This window comes from Saprolegnia parasitica, assembly GCF_000151545.1.
Source record: "Saprolegnia parasitica CBS 223.65 unplaced genomic scaffold supercont2.20, whole genome shotgun sequence".
Classification (NCBI taxonomy): domain Eukaryota; phylum Oomycota; class Saprolegniomycetes; order Saprolegniales; family Saprolegniaceae; genus Saprolegnia; species Saprolegnia parasitica.
The window spans coordinates 217,798-241,409 of record NW_012156414.1 but is presented as its reverse complement, the minus strand read 5'-3'; the positions used below and the strand labels follow the sequence as shown (position 1 = coordinate 241,409).

The 23,612-nt window shown below is 60.0% G+C and overlaps 12 protein-coding genes across 12 annotated transcripts; 5 read left to right on the top strand and 7 right to left on the bottom strand.

Moving 5' to 3' along the window:
* Positions 1-18: 18 nt before the first annotated feature.
* SPRG_06082 (hypothetical protein) lies at positions 19-1,069 on the bottom strand (the record flags this gene model as incomplete). The annotated part of the gene is made up of 1 exon (XM_012344807.1): positions 19-1,069. One exon carries the CDS (start codon positions 1,067-1,069, stop codon positions 59-61), a length of 1,011 nt encoding a protein of 336 aa, XP_012200197.1. The 3' UTR covers positions 19-58.
* Positions 1,070-1,225: 156 nt separating this feature from the next.
* On the bottom strand, positions 1,226-1,916 carry SPRG_06081 (hypothetical protein; the record flags this gene model as incomplete). Its single annotated transcript, XM_012344806.1, has 2 exons — positions 1,226-1,596; positions 1,643-1,916. The coding sequence occupies 2 exons, from the start codon at positions 1,914-1,916 to the stop codon at positions 1,226-1,228; spliced, it is 645 nt and encodes a 214-aa protein (XP_012200196.1).
* Positions 1,917-2,330: 414 nt separating this feature from the next.
* On the bottom strand, positions 2,331-4,938 carry SPRG_06080 (hypothetical protein; the record flags this gene model as incomplete). The annotated part of the gene is made up of 7 exons (XM_012344805.1): positions 2,331-2,579; positions 2,633-3,259; positions 3,306-3,407; positions 3,458-3,526; positions 3,594-3,672; positions 3,722-4,035; positions 4,084-4,938. 7 exons carry the CDS (start codon positions 4,936-4,938, stop codon positions 2,331-2,333), a joined length of 2,295 nt encoding a protein of 764 aa, XP_012200195.1.
* Positions 4,939-5,119: 181 nt separating this feature from the next.
* Positions 5,120-7,092, top strand: SPRG_06079 (hypothetical protein; the record flags this gene model as incomplete). Its single annotated transcript, XM_012344804.1, has 2 exons — positions 5,120-5,747; positions 5,792-7,092. The coding sequence occupies 2 exons, from the start codon at positions 5,120-5,122 to the stop codon at positions 7,090-7,092; spliced, it is 1,929 nt and encodes a 642-aa protein (XP_012200194.1).
* A 16-nt stretch (positions 7,093-7,108) lies between these two features.
* SPRG_06078 (hypothetical protein) lies at positions 7,109-8,253 on the top strand. The gene is made up of 5 exons (XM_012344803.1): positions 7,109-7,288; positions 7,330-7,425; positions 7,473-7,532; positions 7,581-7,823; positions 7,874-8,253. Exons 1-5 carry the CDS (start codon positions 7,151-7,153, stop codon positions 8,183-8,185), a joined length of 849 nt encoding a protein of 282 aa, XP_012200193.1. The 5' UTR covers positions 7,109-7,150; the 3' UTR covers positions 8,186-8,253.
* On the bottom strand, positions 8,219-11,929 carry SPRG_06077 (hypothetical protein; the record flags this gene model as incomplete). Its single annotated transcript, XM_012344802.1, has 10 exons — positions 8,219-8,424; positions 8,477-8,822; positions 8,869-9,321; positions 9,385-9,927; positions 9,999-10,096; positions 10,145-10,412; positions 10,448-10,588; positions 10,642-11,365; positions 11,425-11,546; positions 11,603-11,929. The coding sequence occupies 10 exons, from the start codon at positions 11,927-11,929 to the stop codon at positions 8,219-8,221; spliced, it is 3,228 nt and encodes a 1,075-aa protein (XP_012200192.1).
* Positions 11,930-12,078: 149 nt separating this feature from the next.
* SPRG_06076 (hypothetical protein) lies at positions 12,079-13,103 on the top strand. Its single transcript, XM_012344801.1, has 4 exons — positions 12,079-12,296; positions 12,352-12,580; positions 12,627-12,842; positions 12,901-13,103. The coding sequence occupies exons 1-4, from the start codon at positions 12,135-12,137 to the stop codon at positions 13,023-13,025; spliced, it is 732 nt and encodes a 243-aa protein (XP_012200191.1). The 5' UTR covers positions 12,079-12,134; the 3' UTR covers positions 13,026-13,103.
* On the bottom strand, positions 13,043-14,177 carry SPRG_06075 (hypothetical protein). Its single transcript, XM_012344800.1, has 2 exons — positions 14,037-14,177; positions 13,043-13,992 (listed from the first exon to the last, which is right to left on the bottom strand). The coding sequence occupies exons 1-2, from the start codon at positions 14,141-14,143 to the stop codon at positions 13,062-13,064; spliced, it is 1,038 nt and encodes a 345-aa protein (XP_012200190.1). The 5' UTR covers positions 14,144-14,177; the 3' UTR covers positions 13,043-13,061.
* Positions 14,178-14,503: 326 nt separating this feature from the next.
* Positions 14,504-16,254, top strand: SPRG_06074 (hypothetical protein). The gene is made up of 8 exons (XM_012344799.1): positions 14,504-14,577; positions 14,640-14,658; positions 14,704-14,794; positions 14,841-14,891; positions 14,936-15,120; positions 15,175-15,231; positions 15,279-15,366; positions 15,422-16,254. Coding segments are annotated over exons 1-8 (1,227 nt in total). The 5' UTR covers positions 14,504-14,576; the 3' UTR covers positions 16,157-16,254.
* A 145-nt stretch (positions 16,255-16,399) lies between these two features.
* SPRG_06073 (hypothetical protein) lies at positions 16,400-17,585 on the top strand (the record flags this gene model as incomplete). Its single annotated transcript, XM_012344798.1, has 2 exons — positions 16,400-16,949; positions 16,996-17,585. Coding segments are annotated over 2 exons (862 nt in total), but the record flags the coding sequence as incomplete, so codon positions are not given.
* SPRG_06072 (hypothetical protein) lies at positions 17,531-22,262 on the bottom strand (the record flags this gene model as incomplete). The annotated part of the gene is made up of 11 exons (XM_012344797.1): positions 17,531-18,199; positions 18,246-18,333; positions 18,387-18,496; positions 18,542-18,676; positions 18,726-18,827; positions 18,879-19,007; positions 19,061-19,504; positions 19,547-20,143; positions 20,188-20,406; positions 20,460-21,596; positions 21,639-22,262. The coding sequence occupies 11 exons, from the start codon at positions 22,260-22,262 to the stop codon at positions 17,645-17,647; spliced, it is 4,140 nt and encodes a 1,379-aa protein (XP_012200187.1). The 3' UTR covers positions 17,531-17,644.
* Positions 22,263-22,496: 234 nt separating this feature from the next.
* SPRG_06071 (hypothetical protein) lies at positions 22,497-23,229 on the bottom strand. Its single transcript, XM_012344796.1, has 2 exons — positions 22,791-23,229; positions 22,497-22,746 (listed from the first exon to the last, which is right to left on the bottom strand). The coding sequence occupies exons 1-2, from the start codon at positions 23,174-23,176 to the stop codon at positions 22,566-22,568; spliced, it is 567 nt and encodes a 188-aa protein (XP_012200186.1). The 5' UTR covers positions 23,177-23,229; the 3' UTR covers positions 22,497-22,565.
* Between the last annotated feature and the right edge of the window lie 383 nt (positions 23,230-23,612).

Here is a 23,612-nt window from a genome sequence, read left to right as displayed (position 1 = left end):
AAGCTTCGCAACACAACATGGACAAGATGGCACAGTGAATTCACATCAATCGGAGGGGTTAGCGGCAGCAAAATGTACTTTCGGAAATGCGAAAGTTGGGCTTCATCGACTTGTACGTCGTTGTTGTCTGCTGCCGCTGGTGGACGAGCGAAATGCGCGGCGGCGCCAACGGCTCGAACGCTTCGAAACTCGGCTGCTGGGCGGTCGTCGGCCGTCGTCGCGGCGTCGTTGGCGTCGGCTCGTCCGTGACCGTGAGGGCCGCCAGTCCGCCCTCCACCACGTTCGCGTCATCACCGCCCATGTCGTCGGCGCTCGAGTCGCTGCCCACATCAGCATCGTCGAGGGCATTTTCATCGCCACCCAGTGTCGCTGCACGACTCGCGTCCGTGGCGAGTGGCGTCGTCGGTCGCGGCGGGATGGGCAAACGCTGGAACGCGGTCGCTTTCGGCGAATCGGGGCGCTTGATCGGCGAGAAAGGGCTCACGAGGTGTTTGCGGCCCGACGACTTGGGCCGGCGCTGCAGTACGTTGCTACTGCTGCTGCTCGCTTCGACCTTGGCCGGCGCGAGCTTCTCCTCCGCCGGCGTCACAAAGTTCACGGTTGTCACGGCGGCCGTGGGCGGGCGAAAGTGAAATTCCCGCCGGTCCGGTGTCGGGAGGTCCGCGAGGCTCTGGCGCGGCGCGGTCGAGCCTGAACGCGCGAGGGTTGCCGCGATCTTTTCGGGCGAGAGCGTGAACTGCACGGTCGTCTTGGTCGCTTTGAGGTGACTGCCACTCTCACTTTGTCGGTGGTGGCGGCGCGGATACGGCTTGGGTGGAATGCCCTTCGCCTTGTTGTAGCCGTGCACGCGCTTGCTCGACACGAGGAAGGACTCGGTGCTTTTGGCGCGCTGCTGCTTCGGGTCGACATGGCGGCGACCCGAGAGCGGCTCCTTCTCCGGCGGTTGCTCGGTAAAGAGGCCGTTGGGCACATAACTGTCGTGGGGACCGTCGGTCGTCATGACCGATTTCACAAACGCGCGCACGTCCACGGCGCCGCCGCGGTTGAAGGGCTTGAAAAGGTCGTGCATCTGAACCTCGGTAAGCGCAATGCCCAACAGGTCCTTGATCGTCTGCCGGAGGTCGACGAGCGAGACGGCTGCGTTCGTGCCGCGCTGCAGCAACTGGAAGGCCTGTCGCGTCTGGTCGACCTATTTTAATCTGCGTCAAGCGTGCCAAGCCAGCGTTCAAGTCGCGTACGCCGGTGGGTGTTTTTCGTGCAGCTTTTTGTAAATCGCGAGCCGCATTTCGTGCAGCGTCGAGTCGGGGCGGAGCTCGCTCGCGTCGTGGGTGGAGAGGAACCGACCCGCGAGGTAGCTCGCGCGATCTCGTTCGTTCGCGCGTCGCCGCTCGGTCGCCATGCGCTCGTCGCTTTGCTCAATCCACGACGTGCGCTCGCCATAGTCGTGCGGCAGTACGTGGTTGATGAACTCGTAAATGTCGATGCGGCCGTTCTGGTCCGTATCGTACTTGGCAAAGAGGTGCTCGAACTCGGCGTCGACGAGCGTGAGCCCGAGCTTGTTGACCATTGTGTCTTTGAACGATGCCAAGTCAATGCCTACATTAGGGTCTGCAGCGGAACATAGACGAAGAAGGAGGCTTACCGTGGCCTCGGTTCTTCTCGAGGAGGCGGTAGGCTTGTTGGTAGATAAAGTTGCCCCGGAGTTCGGTGCGCTCTTGGATTTTCGCCCGGAGCTTCTCTTCCACTTGGTCGAGGTTCCAGCGAAAGTACGTCGTCGCCGGTGGCGGGTCCGACCGGGGCTTCGGAGCGCGGCGCAACCGCGGCTGCTCGTCCGGGAGGCCGACGTGGCCCTTCTCCGGAAGAGCGACCGTTAGCGGCGCCAACGTCGTCGGGCGGAGCGACTTGGCTTGCTCCATCCGAGCCGGATGGGAAGTAATCCGAACCACCACCGACGACGCGCTGCCTGGCTATTTCGGCAAAGCGTTTTGCGACGCGCTGATTGGCCCCGACTATATCTTGAACGGTCGTGCGCGGGATTCACTGATCGACGCGGCCGCATCGGTGTGCGTTTGCAGACTGTTGTGGTCGCTCGCTGGTGCCCATCGACATCCAGGGACTACAAGTCCAGTATCTTGCACTCCATACAACCACGTCTACCCCAAGGTTGAGAGGTTCGAAAGTTGAAAGGTTCAAAAGCGAGGGACAAGGGTCAAGTGGGATCTCTATTAAATGGCACTACGGCTATGCAACATCATGTGTACGACTATCAGACGCTCCACGAAGGGTGTTTCTCTACAAGGCTTGTGTCGGTGGCGTTAAATAGCGTCGTGTCAGATGACGGACGTAAGGTCACTCAGTGCCATGAGAATGCCCGGGTTCTCGAAAAGGAAGAATTTGAAGTCGGGCTTCTTGATGCAGAAGAGCGTGCCCGCGGTCTTGGCCACCAGCATCGACCCAAACGCGCACTCGTCGTCGCTCGTAAGGGCGTTGACGTTGCCAATGAACGCGCCCCGGCGAAAGACGGCGTGCAGACACTCGCTGCTCTGGCCGCTCGTGACCGAGTCGATCGGCACCACGCGCTATACAGTCCAGGTGCTGAGTCGCCGATATGTATAGGCTCCAAGAGGCGTACGTTGACAGAGCCTTTCCGCTTCCGAGGCGGGCCCCGGGGCTCGGTCGGCGTGTTGCCCTCGGATGAACTGGCGCTTGTGGGCTTGGTCCATGTCTTCATGACGAACTCGCCGTCCGCGACAAAGACCGCAATGTCGCACGCCTCGTCCGTGTTCCACACAATAAAGTTTTCGGGGACGTTCCACTTGCCGAGGGTGAGCTCGAGCTGCGTGCGCTGGATTTGGGTGAGCTTGGTAAAGATACTGTTCTCGGCGATCGTGTCCCACGCAAAGTTGTGCCGCGTCTCGACGAGCTTTTGAATGCGCTCAAAGACGCTCGTGTCTTGAAGAAACCAGTTGATGTCGGCCGCGTTGAACTCGAGGAGACAGAGCGATGACGCGGCAATGATCGAGCACCCGGCGCGCATGTTGGGCGTCAGCAGATACTGCAGGTCGAAATAGTCGCCGGGGATGTACCGCTTGGACTTTGGCACCGTCGAGAGTCGCTTCCGATCGCTCGTGTCGGTGCGCGCGCCGAGAGGGGGGAAGACCGCTTGGGCTTCGCCGGCCACGACAATGTAAAACGAGCGCGCGACGCTGCCATACTCTTGGACGGTCACTGCCTTGGCGTAGTCGACGCGGCGCGCCATCTGCGTCGCAGATCTGAGTGTGCTTTCGATGGCAAGTCGCAGGTACCTGGACCAATTCGTAGGCGTCGGCGAGGGTTAGGTCGACGAAAATGTCCACTTTTCGCACGAGGTCGAGCACTTCGAGCGTGCTCGCGCTCTCTGGTTGCTCCTACATATAACCTTGTTGATCGACTGAATCGACGCATTGAGTGGGGTTACGGTCGGAACGATGATGGTGTTCTGGACGCCCTCGGGGGCGGCGCGGAGGCCGCTGTCGGCGGGGATGTCCTTGGCCGCCGTGTGGACGACAAAGATTTTTCCGAATGTTCTCGTCGAGGGCCATGAGCGTCTTGACGGGCGTGTGAATAGGCGGCACACCGGCTTCGTGCAAGATGACGTCGCAGTCCCACGGGAACGCTAGCAGCTCGTTGCACCTACACCATATATCCTGCCACCTCCGGTTGTAGAGGGTACGAACTCTACCGATGCTCGGAGAGCACGCCTTCGTCCTTCAAGGCTCGGATTCGCTCGACGTCGTTGAGGTGGTCGCCCGAGAACACGATGCGCTTGGAGCCATACGTGACTTCAAATCCCACGCACGGAATCGAGTGCAACGAGTAGAAGAACCGGAAGGTCGCGCCGCGGATGCTCGTCGGGTCGTTGATGCGCACTTTGCGGTAGTTGAGGACGCGCTTGAGAAAGCTCTCTTCAAATCCCGAGAGCGCCGCGTACTTGCGTAGAAACGACTGGTAGATGGTCTGCGTCGTAATCAGCGACACGCGGCCTTCCTGTAGAATCTGTTCTCGATATCTTAGACACTATCTTCCACATATGTGACACACAACCTTTTGGAACGTGCCGGCGTCGTGGTCGGCGTGGCAGTGGGTCACAATGACACCGTCAATCATGAGCGGCGGGATCGAGTTGGCGATGAGGATCGACGTCGAGAACGGCGGCGGGTCGACCATAATCCCGCGGTGGTTGATCCACAGCACGTACCCCGACGTGTTACCGTTCGGGTCAAACCCGTGCGAGTTGCCAAGGACCGTGACGCCAAACGCCGGTGGGTAAAACACGTCGCGGACCGTGAGGCACTGCGCGGGAGGCGGGAGACGCACAAAGTCCTCGATCAGCGCAGACGCGGCGCCATTGTCCGTGATGACGAAGCCGTGCTCGGTCTTCTGGATCGTGACCTTGTTCTCGCCCGAAAGCAGCGTCGCAATGTTGTCGTCTCGAAAGTGCGTAAACTTGAGCAGCATCTCGAGCGTAATGAGCGTACTGCCAAATTTGCGAAAGTACCCGAGCTCCGCTTCGAGGTTCGGGTACGAGGAGGTTGGCGCTGCGTGGGGAAAGTCCACGCGCATGTCGATGACTTGCGGCCCAAAGAGCGTCTCCTGGAAGACGCGGCGGATGCGATCTTCGACCTCTTGCGACGCAACGATGAGGTTGACGCACTGCCGCTTGAAGAAGAAATTGCAGTACGCTGGAAACTCAAACTCGGCGACGTTGACGCCCATGTTGGGTCCGAGCGTCTTGGTAAACGGCTCGGAGGGTACGATGAAGTACATGGGCACCGGGAGGCCGAGCGCCATCGAGTCCTTGATCGTCTCGGGTGGCATGCCGTACTGGATCGGACCGATCGAGGTCGAGACAACCGAGCCGCCGCGTGGTAGCTCCGTCACCTTGAGCGTCGCTGCCATGTGTACCTGCGCGCGTGGGGCGTACTTTCCAACTACAAAGCGACGCGGGGGTTTCGCGCCTATTTGCGCGCAACCGTTCGCAATCCACTGGAATCCCAAAAAACACTGTTTGCGAAGACAACAAGATCCAGCATTTTGGCGAGCGTCGAGCAAGATACGGCGTTTCAAGTGGCAACCGCCAATGGCATCGATCGTCGTCGTCGCCGTCCTTGTCTCGCTGCTGCTACTGCACGCTGGCTCGGCGCGGGCGTCGCTCTGCCACGGACCGCCAACTCTCGTGCCTATCGACGGCCAGGATCGTAGGGAGGGCGTGGCGAGCGCCGCAGTGAACGCACTCGTGCGCCTTCATGGTCGGGACCACGTGTGCACGGGCTGGTTTGTGGGCAGCCAAGGCCACCTGCTCACGGCGCACCATTGCGTTCATGGCGCCGATACCGCTGCCATCGTTCTCGAGGTCCACGACGGTTCGATCGGTCGCATGTACACCGGTGTCGACATCGTCGCAGCATCGGAAGCGCTCGACTATGCGCTAATCAAGTCGCGGGATGGCACCTTGCGTGGGCGCCACTACTTGGTGCTGCACCACGACACCACGGACCTGCTCGGTCGTTCTGCGATCGTTCTGCAGTTCATTGACGGCACGTCGCCGCCGTCCATGTCCCGTGATGGCCCGATCCTTACGACGACGTACACTGGCTGCGATCGCGGTGGCCGTCTCGGGTACGCGCTCTCGACCAAAATGTGCGCGTCCGGGTCGCCAATCCTGTCGACGGCGACGGGCGCGGTGCTGGGGTTGCACACTTGTGGCGGTATCGCCGTGTTGGTCCGCGCCGTGCTTAGAGTTTATGTCTAGGCTGCAACACGGACCAAGGACGATTGAACAGCGGTGTCGCTGCCACCGACATCATTGCCGACTTGAAGATGCAACAGGCGCTGCCCCCAGCGGCGCTGGCAGCGGTGGGGCCGAGGGCCGAAGTGCCGCCCATAACGACAACGGTCGAGGTGCGTGGCACACTCGTCCACGAGTCGGGCGCGCCGTCGGTCGACACGATGCTTCTCTCGGTCGCGACGCCGGGTCGGCTCCGCATTGATGTTGCTGCGTGGACACAGGACGCCCATGGTCGGTGGTCCGACGTCCGAGGCGACTGCGATGGCTCGTATTTCGACTCGAAAGTGATCCTCGCCTCCGTCGACACCTCCGACGGCCGCCCTCGCGCGTTCGTCCTCGTCGAAAACGACGACGATAGCGGCAAACATGGAGCTTCCGACGGCTCCATTAGCGCCCGGGATGCGTACGTCGACTACTTCATCGCCGCACCCGGCGACTATTACGTCTTCGTCGGTACCTCGGGCATGGCACTCGCTCTAAAGGCGCCGACCGCCAGCAACAGCAACAGCAGCGCTCTCTACGGTTGCGGCAACGTGCTCGCCGCCGCCGCCAACTACAAGGTCTCGCTCACGGCGGACGCAGGGATGCTCGCGCGCGTCGAGACACCCCACGCGCGTTCGACGTCGCCTCCGTGCAATCTCATGGCGCATGGGCCCATGCACTGCCCCAGCCCACGCGGGGAGGGAGCCGTCGAGCTCCGGCTGCACGCCGTGGTTGCCGGGACGCTGCGTCGGACAACATCGGCCACGTCCACCGATCACATTCGCCTCAACATTACGTCGCCCGGCCGCATTGGCATCGACGTGGCGTCGTACCAAGAGTTTGCCAACGGGTCCATCGCGCAGCGTGGCCTCCCAACGGTCTGCGGGCGGGCGTACGTGGACACGATCCTCTACGTCTTTGAGCGCTACCCCGACGCTCTGATTGCGGCGGTCGGGACTCGCCCCATCGCGCACGTCGCATCCGAGCGCTACCGCAGCATTAGCACGCGCGACCCGTACCTCGAGCTCGAGCTCGGTGTCGGCGTCTACACGCTCGTCATCGGCCAAGAGCCGCTCTCGCTCTACGAAGCGTTCCATGCGCTGTACCCAGACGTGCGCGAGGCCAACGCGCCGCTGCTCTGCGGCCGCCCCCACCCCGTCGGCCACTACCACGTCTTCTTCCATGTGCAGCACGCGCACATGCTCGCGCCGCCGGCGCCGCCCGGGTCCTTTGACCATGCGTCGTGCACGACCGAGGTCTGCGCGTACGAGAAGCTACCCTAAGAATACAATTGATGCAGAGCGGTTTCGTCCAGTTGCGTTCAACAAGGGCTTGTTGGCAATGGGCGCTGGCGGGTCGGTCGACGATGTCCCGCGGAAGCTGCAGAACTTCATCGCGATGAAGGCGTACAACCTGCGCCAAGCGTCCGGGATGAGCATCACGCAGCAGTTTGCACCGCTCAAGCAGACGCATCCGACGGTCCGCGTTGGCCAACGACCACAACTGAACGATGTCTCTAGACCAAGGACGAGGTGCTCGACTTTGACGCGCTCTGCAGCTACCTCCAGATCCCGAGCGCGCGCCAAGCGAGCCTCCGCGCGCTCTTCCAGCTCCGCGTACGAGTCGCTGGAGTCTATGGTGGATCACAGATCGGGACGACTAGGACAATCACCTCCCGTACGCTGACCTGTTGCGCCTTCTCGAGCAGCCTGCCGCCGCTGCGGTACATATCCTCGCACGCGTTAACAGCAATATGCAACTGCAGCCTTAGCCGACGCGGGCGCCAGTGCCGTTGAGTGCACGGCCAGCGCCGCCGCCGGCCACGACGCAGCTCGCTCGCATCCATGTGGCTCGGCCGTCGCTCGCCTCCAGCGGCGCGTCGTCGATTGCGCTCGTGCCCGGTCTCTGGAAGAAGCGCGAGATTACGATCCAAGAGCGCATCGTCGAGTACACCAAGATCGACGAGCATGGCGTGCCGCAGAATCTGATCGAGAAGGAGAAGCACCAGCACGAGGTACGTTCAGTCCTTCTGCACTGGACGAGTCGGAGAGATTATCGATGTAGATCATCCACATGGAGTCGACGACGGGCGAGTTTGCCCACCGTGAAGTGACCTACTTTGAGCAAACCGAAGAGCTCAACAACGAAGTCGTGCACCACGACACGGGCAAGGAAGAATTCGTCCATCTCAAGTCCAAGGACGACGAGATCTCGCACTTTGAGTCGAGCATGCCGCAGCGACCGCCGGAAGCGTGCGAGCAGCCGCCGCCATCCCCGACGCTCAAGAAAGACCCCAGCGGCAACAACGACCACGAGACCGACGAGCCGTCGCCCCACGACCCACATCAAACGTATGAGGAGTCCAACGAAGCTTAAGATCTGGATTGTCATATATATCAACGTCGTCGTCTACTGGGCGGCGTCCTTGAACGCGATCGCTTTGCAAATGTAATCTTGAAACTCTTGGCACGTAAGCGAGTCGCGCGACACGATGTGCAAAGGCGATACGCTCAACGGTTTCTTGGGGCTGAAGTCTACGAGCGGGTTGCCCGTGGCGCCCGGCGACAGCGACAGCTCGACGCGGAAGCGCCGCGGGTCCAAGCTGTTGAGGCCACCTAGGTACATCGAGAGAGTGTGAGTACAGTAAAAAGCAAGGGATAAGCGTACATCGTTCAAAGACACGAACGACAATGTGCGTCATGTAGCACAGCTCGGGGATCTCCTCAATCCACTTGCGCCCGGGCACCGAGATGGGACAGTCTTCCTCCTTGCCTGTGACGCTGTGCCGAAGGACGTTGAGAAGCGTGTGCAAGTGCGACTCGCTCGTAAAGTAAAGGCGCGTGCGCACGGACCGGTGCGTCGACTTGATGTCTTTGGTCGCGTACGACGGGTCGAGGCGATGCGTAATGTTGAAGCCCCGCGCGAGGTCGAGGTCGTCACGCATCTTCTTGAGCAGCGACTGGCACATGTCGGTGCCAATGTGCAGCTTCTCGTGCACATCAATGCCGTACTCCTACGAATTGCTGTTGGAAGAGGCGTCTCCGAGACCACAGCTGTACCTGCGGTACGAGGGCGTGGGCCAGGGAGGCCGAAATGTCGAGAAGCTCCTTGATACCGCTGAGGTACAAGTGCGCATTGTGCATCGCATCGTAGCGGATGCAGTCGTGGATGTCCGGGATCTTGGAGAGGTCAAACGTCTTGCCCTTCTTCGAGTAAAAGTCCCGGTACAGCTTGGCCCAGCGCTCGCGCATCATCTCGAGCGTCTCGCGGCCGCACGGCTCGCGCTTGGTGTGCCCCGCCGACCCGATGCGGGGACGCGGACTCGACATGAGCGAGTTCAGCGACGTCGCCGTCGCCGTCTTCGGGCGGCTCTTCGGCGACAACGCCTCATCCGTCGAGTTCTTGTGCGCCTTGGGCGTCTTCTTTGTCGCCACCGACGTCGGGCTGAACGCTTCAATGGCCTCGGGCTCGAGCTCCAAGCACGAGCCAACTGTCGTTTCCGAGCCCTGGCGCTCCATGGGCTTGCACTCACTATCGTCGCGGAGACCGCGCTCAAACTCGGTGGCCGTAAGCACGCGCTCGGCCTTCTCCGTGGCCTCGGCATCCAAAAGCTTGGTGAGCTGGTCCTTCAAGTGGCCCAGAAGCTTGTGCATGCGCTCCATCTTCTTCATGGGCTGCTCGACGACGTCGAGGGCGGCAGCGACGCTACGAACGAGGCGCGAGTTGGAGTGGGTGCGCAAGAGGCCGCAGTCGTCATCGCGGTGCAAAATGTCGTGAAGTCGCTCCTTCACGGCCATGATCATTTCCTGCGCCGACGAGCCCGACTGGTCCAGCATTGAGTCGGCGTCCTTGGACTTGAGCACCAAGCTCACGAGAATCGGAATGATATCGCCCTCGAGCTCGAGCAAGCCTTTCGCAAACGACGCTGCTGTCTTCTGGACCCGTCCTTCGTCGCTGGTGTAGATCTTGAGGTCGTGGCGGTACGTCGAGTGCAGTCGGAGAAGACCGCCGTCGCCGCCGGGGTACATGATCTGGCGAAAGTGCTGGCCGAGCGTCTCGGCTTGCTGGATGCCCGAGTGTGTCAAGTCACCGCCCACTTGACGATCAGCAAAAGCTGGCTAATGCGACCGCAGCTCTCCTAAATGGATACAACAACAGGATTGGATGGGTGCTTGGTCATCTGGAATACCTTGTCGCTGCCTTTTGGCGACGAGCTGACGTTTGTCAGAGACTCGAGGCGCACCTGACGTTCCACCGGCACGGGTGTCGTTGGCGCCACTTGGAAGTCTACAGATCAAACCATTAGAATGGACGAGGTGCGACGCCTCGACGCACCATCGGTCCACGCGCGGGGCTTCATCTGGACCTTTCGGTTGATGCCACAGAGCTGCCAGCGCTGGAGAACGTCCCGGAGCGTGTAGATGCCCTTCATTTGCTCGGCGTCGATATCCTCGTCGTCATCGTCGTCCTTGGCATCGGCGTCCAACGCACGGCGCTGCTTGGCTTCGTACGCTGCGATGAGGTCTTTGCTCACAGCGAGAAGCTCTTCGAGGTCCTTGATGGTCTTGATCTTGAGGTCCTTTTCTTCCCGCGCCCGACGCGGCTTTCGTAAAAGTTTAGTAGCTGCGGTGATGTCACGAGCATCTTCATTTTCTGCTTGGGCGTGCGATCACCGTGGCGAATGACGGCGAGGACGCAGCGCAGCTCTTCTTCTTCCATCATGCCATCCGCCGCACAGTCGTGGCTGCCATCGAGCCCACCATCAAACTCGCTCTCCGACTAACCACATACATCTGTGAGCAACTAACCACAAAATGACCAGAAGCGCGTACCGCCGTGCCGTCAGCCAGTAAGAGCGACATGGACGAGCTGTTGGTCATCGAGCGCTCGCGGTCGAGCGGCGGCGAGTACATGTCGGCGTATGGATCTTCGTACCCGGCGAGCGCGCGCTCGAGGTACTGACGGAGGAGCACGGCGCAGTCGTCATAGTACTTGGGCGAATTCTTCACAAAGCTCCAGCCGTTCACGTCGCACACGTACGACTCATTTCCGACGCGCAGAATGTCAAAGCCGCAGACCGTTTGGCTGAACGCGCGGCAGACTTTGTGTGCAATGTTCTTTTCGTTGGTCGAGAGAATCACGGGGTACCGGATCTCCTTCCCGACCGAGTCGCGCATGACCTTGCCGTCAAGGACCGGCGACTTGCGCGCTTCAGCGTGCGCATAGTTGGGACCGACCGTGTACACCTTGACGTCGGTTCCCTGCGTCGCAATGAATTCTTCGTAAATGTACGACTGGCCGTCGCCGCGCCGGACGCTGTTTTCCTGCGGATGGAACTCGGACGACCGGTTCCCGACCTTCCGGAAGAGGTGCTTGCAGCCACCGCCGGCGTTGGTCGGGTAGTAGATGTAGATGTTGTGGTCCTCGCCGTTCACGGGCTTTTCGACAAACGGTTTTTGGATGCGGACGCCGTCAAGCTCGACAAAGTCGTCGCACTCGACAAAGTCGGGCGCGAGGCTCGACCCGCGGTAGCCATCGCGGTTGACGACAATGTGTCTATGCACAGAAGTAAGCTACGCTGTCTTGTTGTACACCCTCGTAGTAGGTTGTTGTACTTGGGCGTCGGGATGTTGTGTTCTTGAAGGATCCGGTAGACGTCGCGGCGATCCATGAGCAAATTTTGGTTCGAGAGGTCGTTGACGACGATGGGCTGGCGGAGCTCGACGTACTCCATGGCCTACATCGTCCATGCGCTCAAGACGACGTTCCTTGCATGTTTGGTGGTAAAGTTACCTTGTCGAGCGGGAACCCCGTCGAGAAGAACGCAATGAGCGCGTCGCAGAGCGGCCACTCGTCCACGGACTTGTTGAGGATCATATCGTCGCCAAAGAGGACGATCTGGAACGCATGCTTGGGGAGGCGCTGGAGGATCTCGGTCATGGGCTTGGACGTCGCCTTCTTGTCCATGGCGCAGACGCCGATGACAAAGGGCGAGGAGCGCTCGAGGTTGACGGGCAACGACGTGGTCGGCTCCATGTTGGCGAAGGTGAAGACGCTTCCTGGCGTCCGCGCGTCCGAGCTCTCCCCGCGCCGCTTCTCCCGCGCGACCTGGGCGCCCATGCTGCGTCGGTACTTGGTGGACTTGTCGCGAAAACGGTTTTTCGTTGCATTTCAACATTCACCACCCAAACTCTCTTAATGTTTGTATGGATGACGGTTCGACATACAAACATCAAGTATAAATCTTCGTGCCACTTGCGATTTGTATACTGGCCCGAAATCGTCCGCAGAGGATCCGTAGGCGTCCACGTCGTACGTCGGATCAATGAAGCGCGCCGAGGAGTACGCAGCGGTGCCAACCAAGCGGCCGCGCGCCGAGGACAAGCCAGACGCGCCGCCCGCGGAAGAGCGCCGGACCGTCCGGTTCGTTGAGAAGGGCACGCTCCTATCGCTGGCCGACGATGGGCTCACGGTGACGGGAAGTAAAGTACGTGCAGGCGTCACGGGTGCGGCAAGGTGCATGAATGCACGGCTCTTACTAGGGCTACTGCATGGCGCGCGCCAACTGCGGCGTTCGCCATGGCCGTTGCTATTACGAGATCACGCTGCAGCCGGCCGACGTGCCCTACCACGTGCGCTTTGGCGTCGGCACCAAGAAGGCCGATATCAATGCGCCCGTGGGCTTTGACGAGTTTAGCTACGCGTACCGCGACCTCGAGGGCGCAGTCGTCCACAAGAGCACGCGACGCGACGGCTACGGCGCGGTCTTTGGTACAATGACGACGACCACACGCGCATCACGAGAGCGACCCAATAGGGCCTGGCGACGTCGTCGGCGCCCTTCTCGTGCTGCCCGATCGCGCCGAATCAGGTCCTGATCCCACTTTGGCACCCGCAAATCCTGCTTCGCCCAGCATCGGCTCAGAATCTCCGCGGGTGACGCCAGCGCCAGACCTCAAGAAGACGAGCGGTACCCTTCGCTTCTTCGTGAACGGTGTCGACCAAGGCGTTGCATTCGACGACCTGCCTTGTGGTACGACGGCCTCGGCGCGTTTACCTCCACAAGCTCCATGATGTCATGCGTGTATTAGGGGATGTGTATTACCCATGCGTGTCCATCTACCACGCCGGCAGCGTCGTCGCCAACTTTGGCCCTGCGTTCAAGACACACGACATGGAGGATTCTGCGATTCCGTACGCTAGCCCGTCACCCTAGTGTTTTTACTACAAGGAGAAGAGTAGTACGTTTCTATTAAAAAGTCATGCCGTCATGGTACGGCGGCTGCGCACACGAGTTGAGGAGGTGGTTGAGCTCGTCGTCGTTGTTGAGGAACGATTGGTTTGAGAGCATCGAGGACCGCAGCGAGAGCTTCGAGAGGCTCTTTTTGATTTCGCTTTTGTTCTCGAGGAGGTCGTCGAATTCCTGCACGCTCAAGTTGAATGTACGCCGGATGGCTTCTTCGTCGTGCGGGCCAAAGGATGCGAAGAGCGAATCGACGAGCTGCCCGTCGTCGACGCCGTCGTTGGTCTCCGCGTTGCGCAAATTCGCAATGAACGATTCCGAGAGCGCGAACGACCCGTTGAGGCTGTGCAAGCTGTTGCTGTTGTTGTTGCTGCCGAGGCTGTCTTGGCGCTCCCACTCTTGCTGCATACGACGGTGGTCTTCCAAGTACGGTCGCTTGTTCATTGCGTTGAGATGAATTTCATCGAGCATCGACGCCACGTTTTCCGACCCCATGACATTGGAAAAGTTGCGCGGCCGCGACGACGACGGCGACATGTACTCGTGGCCGTACTGGTTGGCGAGGTGCTCGGTCGTGTTCATGACGTTTTCAAAGCTGCGGCGACGGGCGAACGGCGGCGGGCTCGTCTCGATCGGCGCCGAGCGTGGCGTCGGCGTAGACTTGGGTTCGCTATTGCTGCTTGAATGCAGCTTGAGCGAGCCAAAGCCAAAGCCAAAGGACCGCGCCTTGGCCTTGTCTTGGCGATGTGGGTGCATCGTCTTCCATCGGAGCTTGATGTCGTGCTCGGACCGCCCGGGCAGACGCTTCGCAATCTCTGTCCATCGGTTCCCAAGCTCTTCGTATGCGTTCTCGAGCGCAATCTCTTCATCTGTCGTAAACGCCGTCTTGATCAGCGACGGGTCCAAGTGGTTGCGCCACCGATCCCGGCACTGCTTGGATCTATCCGCACACGCTAAGAAATGATAGGTGGTGATGCGTCGTACGATCTGCCAGGCACGGACTCGGCGATCTTGGACCAGGACTCGGATCCCGCCTTCTCGACGCGTCGCCGGAGGAGCTCGTCCTCGTGGGGCGTCCATGCGCCGACCATGCTACACTGTGAATTGCCTTATGAGCTACGACTATGGAAAGGCCATTTGGGTCGAAGCAAACTTGTACCGTAGAACACGCTCCTCGTCTTCGATCAAATGGCAGCCAATCAAACGACGATAAGCACCAAACACTAAGCGATGATTGGCCATTGCATAAAGTTACAACGGTGGCGTATGGCGCGAGAATTTTTCACGCGGTTTGCACACGGCACTCGGCATTTGTATATAACGATGAATCGCTGCCTAATTTATGGCCGGCGTGTCGCATGAAACCGTACGCGTACATTGCTCGTACACTCAATGTACGTCGTCGTACGGCAGAGAAAGTAACCCGGGGCACGGAAGGGCGTTCTTCGACCGCGACTTCGATAGCCATAGCTGACAAGACCGTGGCCCACGACAGCTTCCGATACCCGACCTCGGCCCTTTACAAGTACGTGCTCGCCGCATCCTACTTGGTCCTTGGAGAAGCTCATATGGCAGCGACGTGCGTAGTGACCTCCATCTTGGCACAGTAAGCCCGTAGCACGGTGGACATGCCCACACGCCGCCTGCGTAGGAAGCGCCGCCTTGGCGACCACATGGACTCGTTTGAAGACGCGTACAACACGCCCAGCAGCGGTGGTAAGGGCAAATGGACTGACGAAGAGGTACGACGAGGATGCCATTGGGGCCACGTGGGCGACTGGCGACTAGGACAATGCGCTTCGCCGCGCCGTCGAGCTCAACGGCAACGAAAACTGGAAGGTGGGCAGCAGCGGGCGTTCTGTTTAACAAGCGCAATAATGTAGGCCATTGCCGAGCTCGTACCGGGGCGCAACCACTCGCAGTGCCTCCAGCGCTGGAACAAGGTGCTCAAGCCAGGTCTTATCAAGGGCAATTGGTCGCCCGACGAAGACGAGCTCCTTCGCCAACAAATTCAGATCTGCGGCGAAAGCGCGTGGGTGCGGATCGCCGAAGGAGTGCCTGGCCGAACGTAGGCGGCGCGTCTTGAATGACATGCAAGCGTCATGACGCAATTGTTGTGTAGGACCAAGCAGTGCCGAGAGCGCTGGCGAAATCACTTGGCGCCCACGATCAACCGCTCGTGCGAATCGAGGCGTCACAGAAGGAGCTCTCACACTGCATCTGTAGGCCCTTTACGGCCAACGAGATTGCGCTGCTCGAATACGTCTACAACAAGATTGGCAACCGATGGACACAAGTGGCCAAGCTGCTGCCGGTACTGTCGTTGGTGCTCTTCATGTGCAAGACATTGATCCCAGTGTTGCACGCAGGGCCGGGCCGAGGACGACATCAAGAAGAAGTGGAAGCAAATGCACCCCAAGCAAGAGAAGAAAAAAGCCGGGCGGCTGCCCAAGATGGAGATGACGGACCTCATTGAGTCGATCCAGTACGAGATGAAGCAAGGCAACCTCCCAATGCTCAGCTACCTCTTTGAGATGAGTGTGGCCGACATCCTCCTCGAGAACGACGACGACGAAGAGAAGGGCTCGATCGCATCGGACCGCAGCCGCCGAAGCAGCTTTGTCTCGTCCAACAACAAAGTCGAGGACCTCTTGTCGTCTGCGCCGCCATCTGCCGCGCCGTCGCCGTCGCCGCCGTCCAACAACAGTCCGTCGGTGCGGCCGCCGGCGCCGTTTTTGACCAAGAAGAAGAAGGTCGAGTGGGACCAAATGTCGATCGACATTTTGACGCAGTTTCTCTTTACCGCGTCGTTCAAGACGAACCTGAACCTTGGCGACATGATGGACGCCGAGACGCACGCGAACACGGCGGCCAACGGCTTCTCGATGGACGACGACCCGGTCGTCGCGAGCGTCATTGACTCGTTCCGCGCGTCCGGGTCGTCCAAGGACATTCAGTCGATCGTCGACGAGCTTCAGTTTGACCAAGATCAGCTGCAGCACCTCATGGACGTGTGCGGCAACTCGTCCAACGACTTCTCAAGGACCACGACGACGCGTCGAGCGACGAAGAGTACAAGTTGTAAACGCGGTTTGAGTTGTTGATAATTTACATGCGCCATCAACTCGTCGAACGAGACAACTTGTCTGTAAAGACAACTTGTCTGTGAAGACTGTGAAGATTCTTCTTGTATGGAGTGGAGAACACCACGTCGCCTTGACGTGGACCGTCAACGGACGATGCGATAACTCGACACATTCGAGCGAGAGACCCACAACGCATCGACGACGTGCATTGTAGTATCCGGACACGATTTCCGGATGCGGGCTGGCACATAGAGCGGAAATAATGAACGGTGGCATCGGCGATAGCCCTCCGCGGGAGCTGTACGAGGCCGGCTCCGTGGACGTCGACCTTGCCGCGCACGCCGGGCACAGCCACCACGGCGACGTCTGCCCGACGCCGGGCTCGTGCTTTCCCGTGCCAGGCGACCAGTTTGATACGTTTGCCGACCTCGAGAACCGGCTCAAGGTCCACAGTCTCGACCACGGCTTTACGCTCGCCCGAAGCACGCACCTCTTCTCGTCGACGCTCGCGCTCGAGCTCTTCCGCGTCAAGTCGCCGCTCATCAAGGTCGTCCACCGCGGTAGCTTTTACTGCAGCTACAAGGTGTGTCCCGACGACAGCACGAAAAAGTGTTCGTGGCGGATAACGTTTACGTTTGACCGAACGCTGCTCAAGTACGTCATCAAGAACGAGCGCTACTGCGCGATGCACTCGCACGAGATTGGCGAAGAGGCGGCTAGCAGCTCTGCGATCCACCGCGAAAGCCAGCTCTATGAAGCGGAGCTCGACCAAATCCAGGCCATGGCGCTGCAAGACCTTTCAATTCCTGAGGTACGCAGTCTCTCCATATACGGCTGCACATGCATCGTCATGCTAGATCCGATCGCGCATGCAAGCCACGTACCCTGGGAAAGACTACACGCCCGACCTGCTTCGGCGCATTGTAAAAAGACTAAAGACCACGCCGCCCGTCCAGCGACCGCCGACGACGCTGCCAGCACGTCGCAGGTGCGGTCCGAGCTGCGCGCGATGCCGCCCCGATCGGTGCCGACGCTGCAAGAATCGGAGCAAGAGAGCCGGTACCTCGAAGTGCACCAGCGCTTCAACCAGATCGTGTCCAAGGTCATCAACGATCCGCACCGCTTCAAGCTCTTCTCGCTCAACCTCGTCGCGTTCGAGCACTCGCTGACGAACCCGCTTCCAGTGCAGCTGCCGCCGTCCTCGATGCTCATGCCGCCGCCGCCGTACGACCGACCATACGCCACGACCACAACTACCTCGGCCACCACGACCAATAACATTAGCACGACCGCCGGCGCGCGCCAGCCGCGACAGAAACGCCCGCGCACGGGCCACGAGAGTGCAATGGAAGACGCCTTTCTGCCCAATGAGATGACCAACAACCCGCTCAACCACCTGTAGACATGTCGTCTTCGTTTTATTATACTAATCTCGTCGCAACAGCATACATCCTTGTCGTCCATCTTGCACACAAAACGACGACCAGCTGCTGTGCAAAGATGCGCTCACGTGAGCACGCGCGCCTTGAGGAGGAGGTGGACGACGTGCTCGGTGGCGCCCAGTGGCATGAAGCCGCCTTTGATCGTCACCTTGGCCGAGACGCGGATCCAGTGCATAATGCGCAGCTGGTTGCCAATGTCGTGGTCATCGCCCTTCGGGTTGAAGTGCACCGCGATGGTTGCTTCGTGACCAGGCAACACGCTTCCTTTGCTTGGCTCAATGGCAAAGTACTTGCGGTGCTTCTCGGCGAGGCCACTCGCGCCGTCGAACGCAACCTCGAACGTCGCCGCCGAACTCGCCTTGCCGTCCGAGAAGGCCGGTCCGACGCTGTGTCCGTGGTCCTTCTCGTCCTGAGGGCCAATGCTGCCAATGATGACGTTCTTGGTCGTCGGCTCGGTATCAAACACGACCTGCAAGACACGCGGCGGCTTCTTCACAAAGTCGGCGCAGAACGCCGGCAGTAAAACATGCTGCGGTAGCTCGAAAATGTCTTCGGGCACCGCCGTCTCTTCGCATATCGTTGGTGGTAGCAGGTACGTCTGGGACTCCCAGCAGCGGCCCTACATACGCCGTTCGGCCTCGAGCTATCACGCGAATGAAGCATACGCGCAGCGTAATGACGTGGTCTTCTGTCTGGTTGGGCACATCGATGCGAAACTTGGTCGAAAACTCGATCGGTCGCTCGTGGTCGGGGCTACCAAGCGCGGTGTGGATAGGAGTTGCTCGGGATAGAATATACTGCCGTACCTAAACACGCAGCGCACGACCTGCGTTTCGCCCGGCGGGATCACGGCTTCGTTGGGCGTGCACGAAAAGACACTCGTTTGGTTGTAGTTGGGGTGCAGCACCTCGATCGTCTATGGGTCCTAATAAGCCATCGAGGCCCTCGCTACCGTGCGTACCTTGATGATGTACTTGAGCGGAAACTGGCTCGAGTTGAGAAGGGCAAACTCGGTGTACCCCTTCTCGCGCGCCAGCACGGGCTTGAAGTGGATGTCACCATCGGGCGGTGTGATTTGCAAGACGGGGCTCACGCCCTATGCTCGGACTCCTTGCGTCCGTCAGAAAGAGTCGACACGTGCATACCTCGCCGTGGAGCGGCACGCGGAGGTCCCCTCTTGCCGTCGTAAGCATCAAATCTTCTTGAAAAATGAGTGGCGCTGACGGTGTGAACTCAACAAAGAGCGTCTACGCGGTCGCTTCATGCAACCTATCATTCGCTAGAGTAGGGATTATTACCGCCATGCCACCGCCGGCCGCGACGCAGCGCAGCGCGTTTACGATCGAGAACGGACCCATGCAATGCAGCGCGAGCATGTGCAGCTCCAACTCTTCGGGGCCGTCGTTAATCACTTGGAGTTTGAGCACCTAAGATTGGCGTGCGTCAAACCTCATATCGTAGTTGTGCTAGAATGTAGTACGCTCGACTGCCCGACCGCCACTTGGCCAAACGAGAGCGTCTCTGGCTTGGCGAGAAGCTCCCGCTCGACGATCGACACGTGGAGGCGAAGGCTCTGCAGTGTGACGCGACCGTCGCCCTTGTTCTTGGCGTCATCGCCAAAGCACACAAGGTTGTACGTTGCGTGCACGCTCCGCGGCTCGGTCGGGGCCAGCGCAAGAGGTGCCACTACGTCATTCTTATTGTCGTCGTCCAGCTCGTCTCTCGGTGTCACGTCTTCGAGAGCAACGTCATTGGCGTTGATAGTGGCCGACGCCTCGGCCAGAGGTGGTGCGTTGCAGGATTTCGTCACGATAACGTTCTCGGCCGGCGCGAGGTCGTCCCATGCTGTTGGTCGGAACTCGACCTCAATGCGCACCGAGCCGTAGGCGGGCACGGTGGCGACGAGCGGTCGTATTCGCAGCACCTACATGCGATCGTGATGGCTGATGCAAATCAAAGCATATACCTTGGCCGCACTCGCTGGCAAGTCGATCTCGAGGCGTTGATCACTGGATGATGCATTGGCGCACACGAGGCTGTGCACGACAAACTGTCCGATCGGGATCGCGCCCAGCGTCACAACGGTCTCGGAGAAGCGCAGTGCCGGGGCCGTGCCGGTGCCATGACACGGCAGCGAATACGTGCGGTTCATGCTCGAGACGCACGTGAGGGACGTATGAAACTCGGTCGCCGCACTCGGGCTAAACACGATATCGGCGTCGATCGCTTCGTACGGCAAGAGCGTGCCAAAGCCGTCGTTTGGCTCGACGCGCACCTCCGGTGGCAAGTGCACGAACGCGAATTTCTGCGGCAATATCGATCGGTTGGTAATGCGCACACGCTGGGCGACACTCTGCGTCGTTGCGCAAACGCCAAACGAAATGGTCCGCGACGAGAATTCGAGGTCGCCAAGCGTCAGCTGCGCGCGCAAGACAAAGTACACGGGCAGCACTTGGTCGGGCACGAGCACTTGGAGCGGAATCGCCAGCACGCCGAGCGTCTCGAGGCCAAATTTGTGCGCACTCACGGCTTTCCAGAGACTCTGCGTCGGCCGAAATTTGATCTATTGCCACGTCAGGTATTCCCGCATGCACTATATGGCCGTACTTGGATCTCAAATCGACCAGGCTCGGCGCCAGGCGAACACCCTTGCACGTAGCCAAAGTGGGGCACGAACTCGAGCACTTCCTTGAGGTACTTGGGCACTTTGAGCTGGCACTTGAGTGGCACCTTGCCCCGGTTGCGCAGCAGGAGCTTTCCACGGTATAATTTATCGTACACGCAGCACTTGAAGTCCATCATGGGCGTCTCGACGTACAGCGGGACCTGCATAGTCGTATGATTCGGCATCTCCACTTGATAAAGGTTGATGCGACTACCTGCGCGGCCTGGGCTCGCACGCTAATGTCGAGCGGGGGCACTTCGGGCGCGTCGTCGAACGTCACCTGGAACGATTGCGTAAACGCGGCCATTGGCTCGTGCGGCGAAAAGGCGAAGTGGATGCTGCAGCTCGCGTACGGCGCGACTCGCCCGTCAGTGGTGGCAACGAGAGGCGGTGCGACAGACACACTTGGTTGCACCTGGCCAAAGGACGTAGCGAACGCCATTAGCGCGGCTTCGGACGCACTCGGATCGGCGACCGCATCGACGCGCGTCTCTTCACGATCACCCGCGTCGCGCCAGGCAGGCGTGTCGACTGGCAAGATGCGGAAGGCCGTCGGGAGTGCGCCGGCGTTGCGCAGCGTCACGACGTGCTTGGCGCACTCGCCAACGACGACGTTGGCAAACTCGATGTGGCTCGTGCTGAGCTCGGGCACGCTCCGTTTCGCGGCGCAGCGCAGCGGAATGGAGAAGTACCCGGTCTTCGCGACCGCCGGGATGTGCGTCTCGAGGTCGGCGTTGCGGCGCGGGAGGAACGTCACGTGCACGCGGCAGGTCATGCCCGCCGACATGCGCCCCGGCTTTTCGTATTTGATGTCGAAGAAGTCGCGCACGTCGTCGGGCAACGGCAGGAGCTTGAAGTGGTTGAAGGTGTTGCTGACGTTTGTGAGTGTGAACGAGCGCGATTGCGGCGTTCCGACGTCAAAGTCCGAGAAGCTCACCTCGGGCGGATCGGCCAAGAACGCGCGGCCGGTAAACTCTTTTCGCCACACGATTTGCTTTTCGATCAAGTTGTCCTTTTGCTTGGCGAGCGCGCGCTGGCGCATGGCCTCTTCGAGCTTGCTGCGCTTCGGCACGCCGAATCCCTTCTTCGTGCTACTACTGTTCGTACGATGGGACGATGCTGTCGAGGCGGCGAGCGACGGGAGTGCAGAGCTGTCGTCGAGGCCGTTGAGCTGCACGAGCTCTTTGCCCGGCGGCTGCGAGATGGGTGGAAGGAGGAGACCGTCCGTCGATGGCGTGTTCGAGAGCGACGACGACGACGACGACGAAGCGTTGTGCTTGCTTTTCGGGATCCAGCGCGGGTTGAAGTGGACGTCGGCGTGCTCGGGCTTGGCCGCGATCGCATCAATGACCTAATGCGGAGGTTGGAACAACGTGGAGGTGAGGCGGTGCACCTTGTCGCGCTGCTCGCGCGTCTTGTTGGTACTCTTGCCCGTCCCAAACGAGTAGTCCTTCATCGTGGTGACTTGAGACGGGTCGATGCGAAACGTGCGGCCCGTGGGGTCGACGAGCTCGGCGCCGACGCGCGAGAGCATGTACTTGCGCGTCCGGTCTTCGACGACTTTGCGCCCGAGCTCTTTTTGGTACTTTTGCACGTACTCGACGTGGCGCTTCTCGACTTCGCCGCGCCGCTGGTTGCGCGCCGCCTCCCGCACCATGTTGGTGGCAATGTGCATCTCAGCACTCTGGATCTTGCGCTGCTGGCGCGCGAGCTTGGCAGCGGTCCGCGCCTCGATCTCGCGCGCGCGAAACACCTCGTACGGGTTCTTACCCGACGCGAGAAGCTCTTGGAACTCGCGCGCCTGCGCCGCAGCGAGCGCATCGGCCTCGGCGTTGCGCTTCTCGTTGTGCCCGCACATGCCCGCGTACGCCTTCTCGCTGTTGGCGCGCAGCTCCAGGATCGCATCGAGGCGGCCTTGATGCTGCTGCTCCTGGCGCTCCAGGAGCCGCTTGTGCACCTTGCGCGCAATCGCCTTGTCATCGAGGTCGCCGTCGGCTGGCGCTGCATCCGACGACATGCTCCGGCGCGTACCCGGTGCGTTCCTCGTCAAATGGTAACGCCAAGGGATATACTAGGACTTTGTATGCTCATGGAGTTTTGTAGTGTCAAAGATCGTGTCGCTTGCCAAGGGTCACGGACGTATCATCGCGACGGCTGCTTGGAGACGCCTTGGCTGCATGCTGCATCGAGAGCCCATGCTCTGGTGGTCCTCCTCCTCTTCGACCCGGTAGTATAGCTTACGGGACAAGGAGCGCAGGCAATGGGTACTTGTATAGTATGAGCTATCGACATCGACCACATTCCGTGCGTGGTGGACGCGTTAAAAGAGTGGGTGGTCCTTCATGGGCGCGCTGCCGCCCTTGAGCGACGTGGGCGGGCGGAAGAGCCGGTCAACGATCGCTTGCGAGTACTCGGCGTACGAGTTGCCTTGCGTATCGATGGCTGGGATCACGCGGTCACTGTCGGGCCCTTCGTCGCCCACAACCGGCGGGTTCGTCACACTAGTTGACCGATAATGTCTTGGCAAGGTCGCATGCAGTGTTACCTGAGCACATGAAGCTCGGGGCTCGATGCGACAATGGAAAAGTCTTCTTGTTCGTCGATCGCAATGCATGTGCCAGGCGACAGCGCATGGCTGTGGTGCACCGCACTATGGATCTCGAGCGTGCCTTCGCCCTGCATGACGTACATGGCTTGGACGTGGTTCTTCATGTGCAAGCGCATCGGCGCGCCCTTGGTGATGATTTCGTGCTGGAGCGAGAAGCCCAGGCCGTCGTCGCGGGTCAAGTACCGCCGGGACTCGAAGCTGTCGATCGTTGTGACCTTGCCATCCGCAACAAGCCCATCGAGCGACCGGACGAGGAGCGATCGCCCGGCCGACGCATGGAAGCTGCGTCGCGGTAGAAGCATCTTGTGGCTAAGACCAAGCATCTTCGTCGTCGTCTTTTCAAGTGATGCAACTTATCTTGTTCTTGGCTATATCTTTACACGTTAATAACGCCACCGCGGTGACCTTCAACGACATCGGCTTGCTGTCAGGAGAGGTTGGCCGACAGGCTACCGTCGCGGCTTGATAGCGAGCTAGATGAAGCTAGCGCTCAAGATGCGGTACCTAAACATCTACGCGCTGGGCGAGCTCTCCTTCGAATGTTGCCAATAACGTGGCCAAGAAGGGTCGTTTCTGACGAAATTGTGTGTTTGGGTCAATTAAAACACTGGTTTTTAGCCAGGTCCAGGCCAGGGTTCAATCCCCTCATCCCCTTTGTCACTTCAACATCCTATTGCTGTTTTGAGTAGAGCAGAAGCGGAACCTCTTGCGCTCAAAGCTGCAGTGCTTGTCGTTGGAAAACAATCCAGCCATTTATCC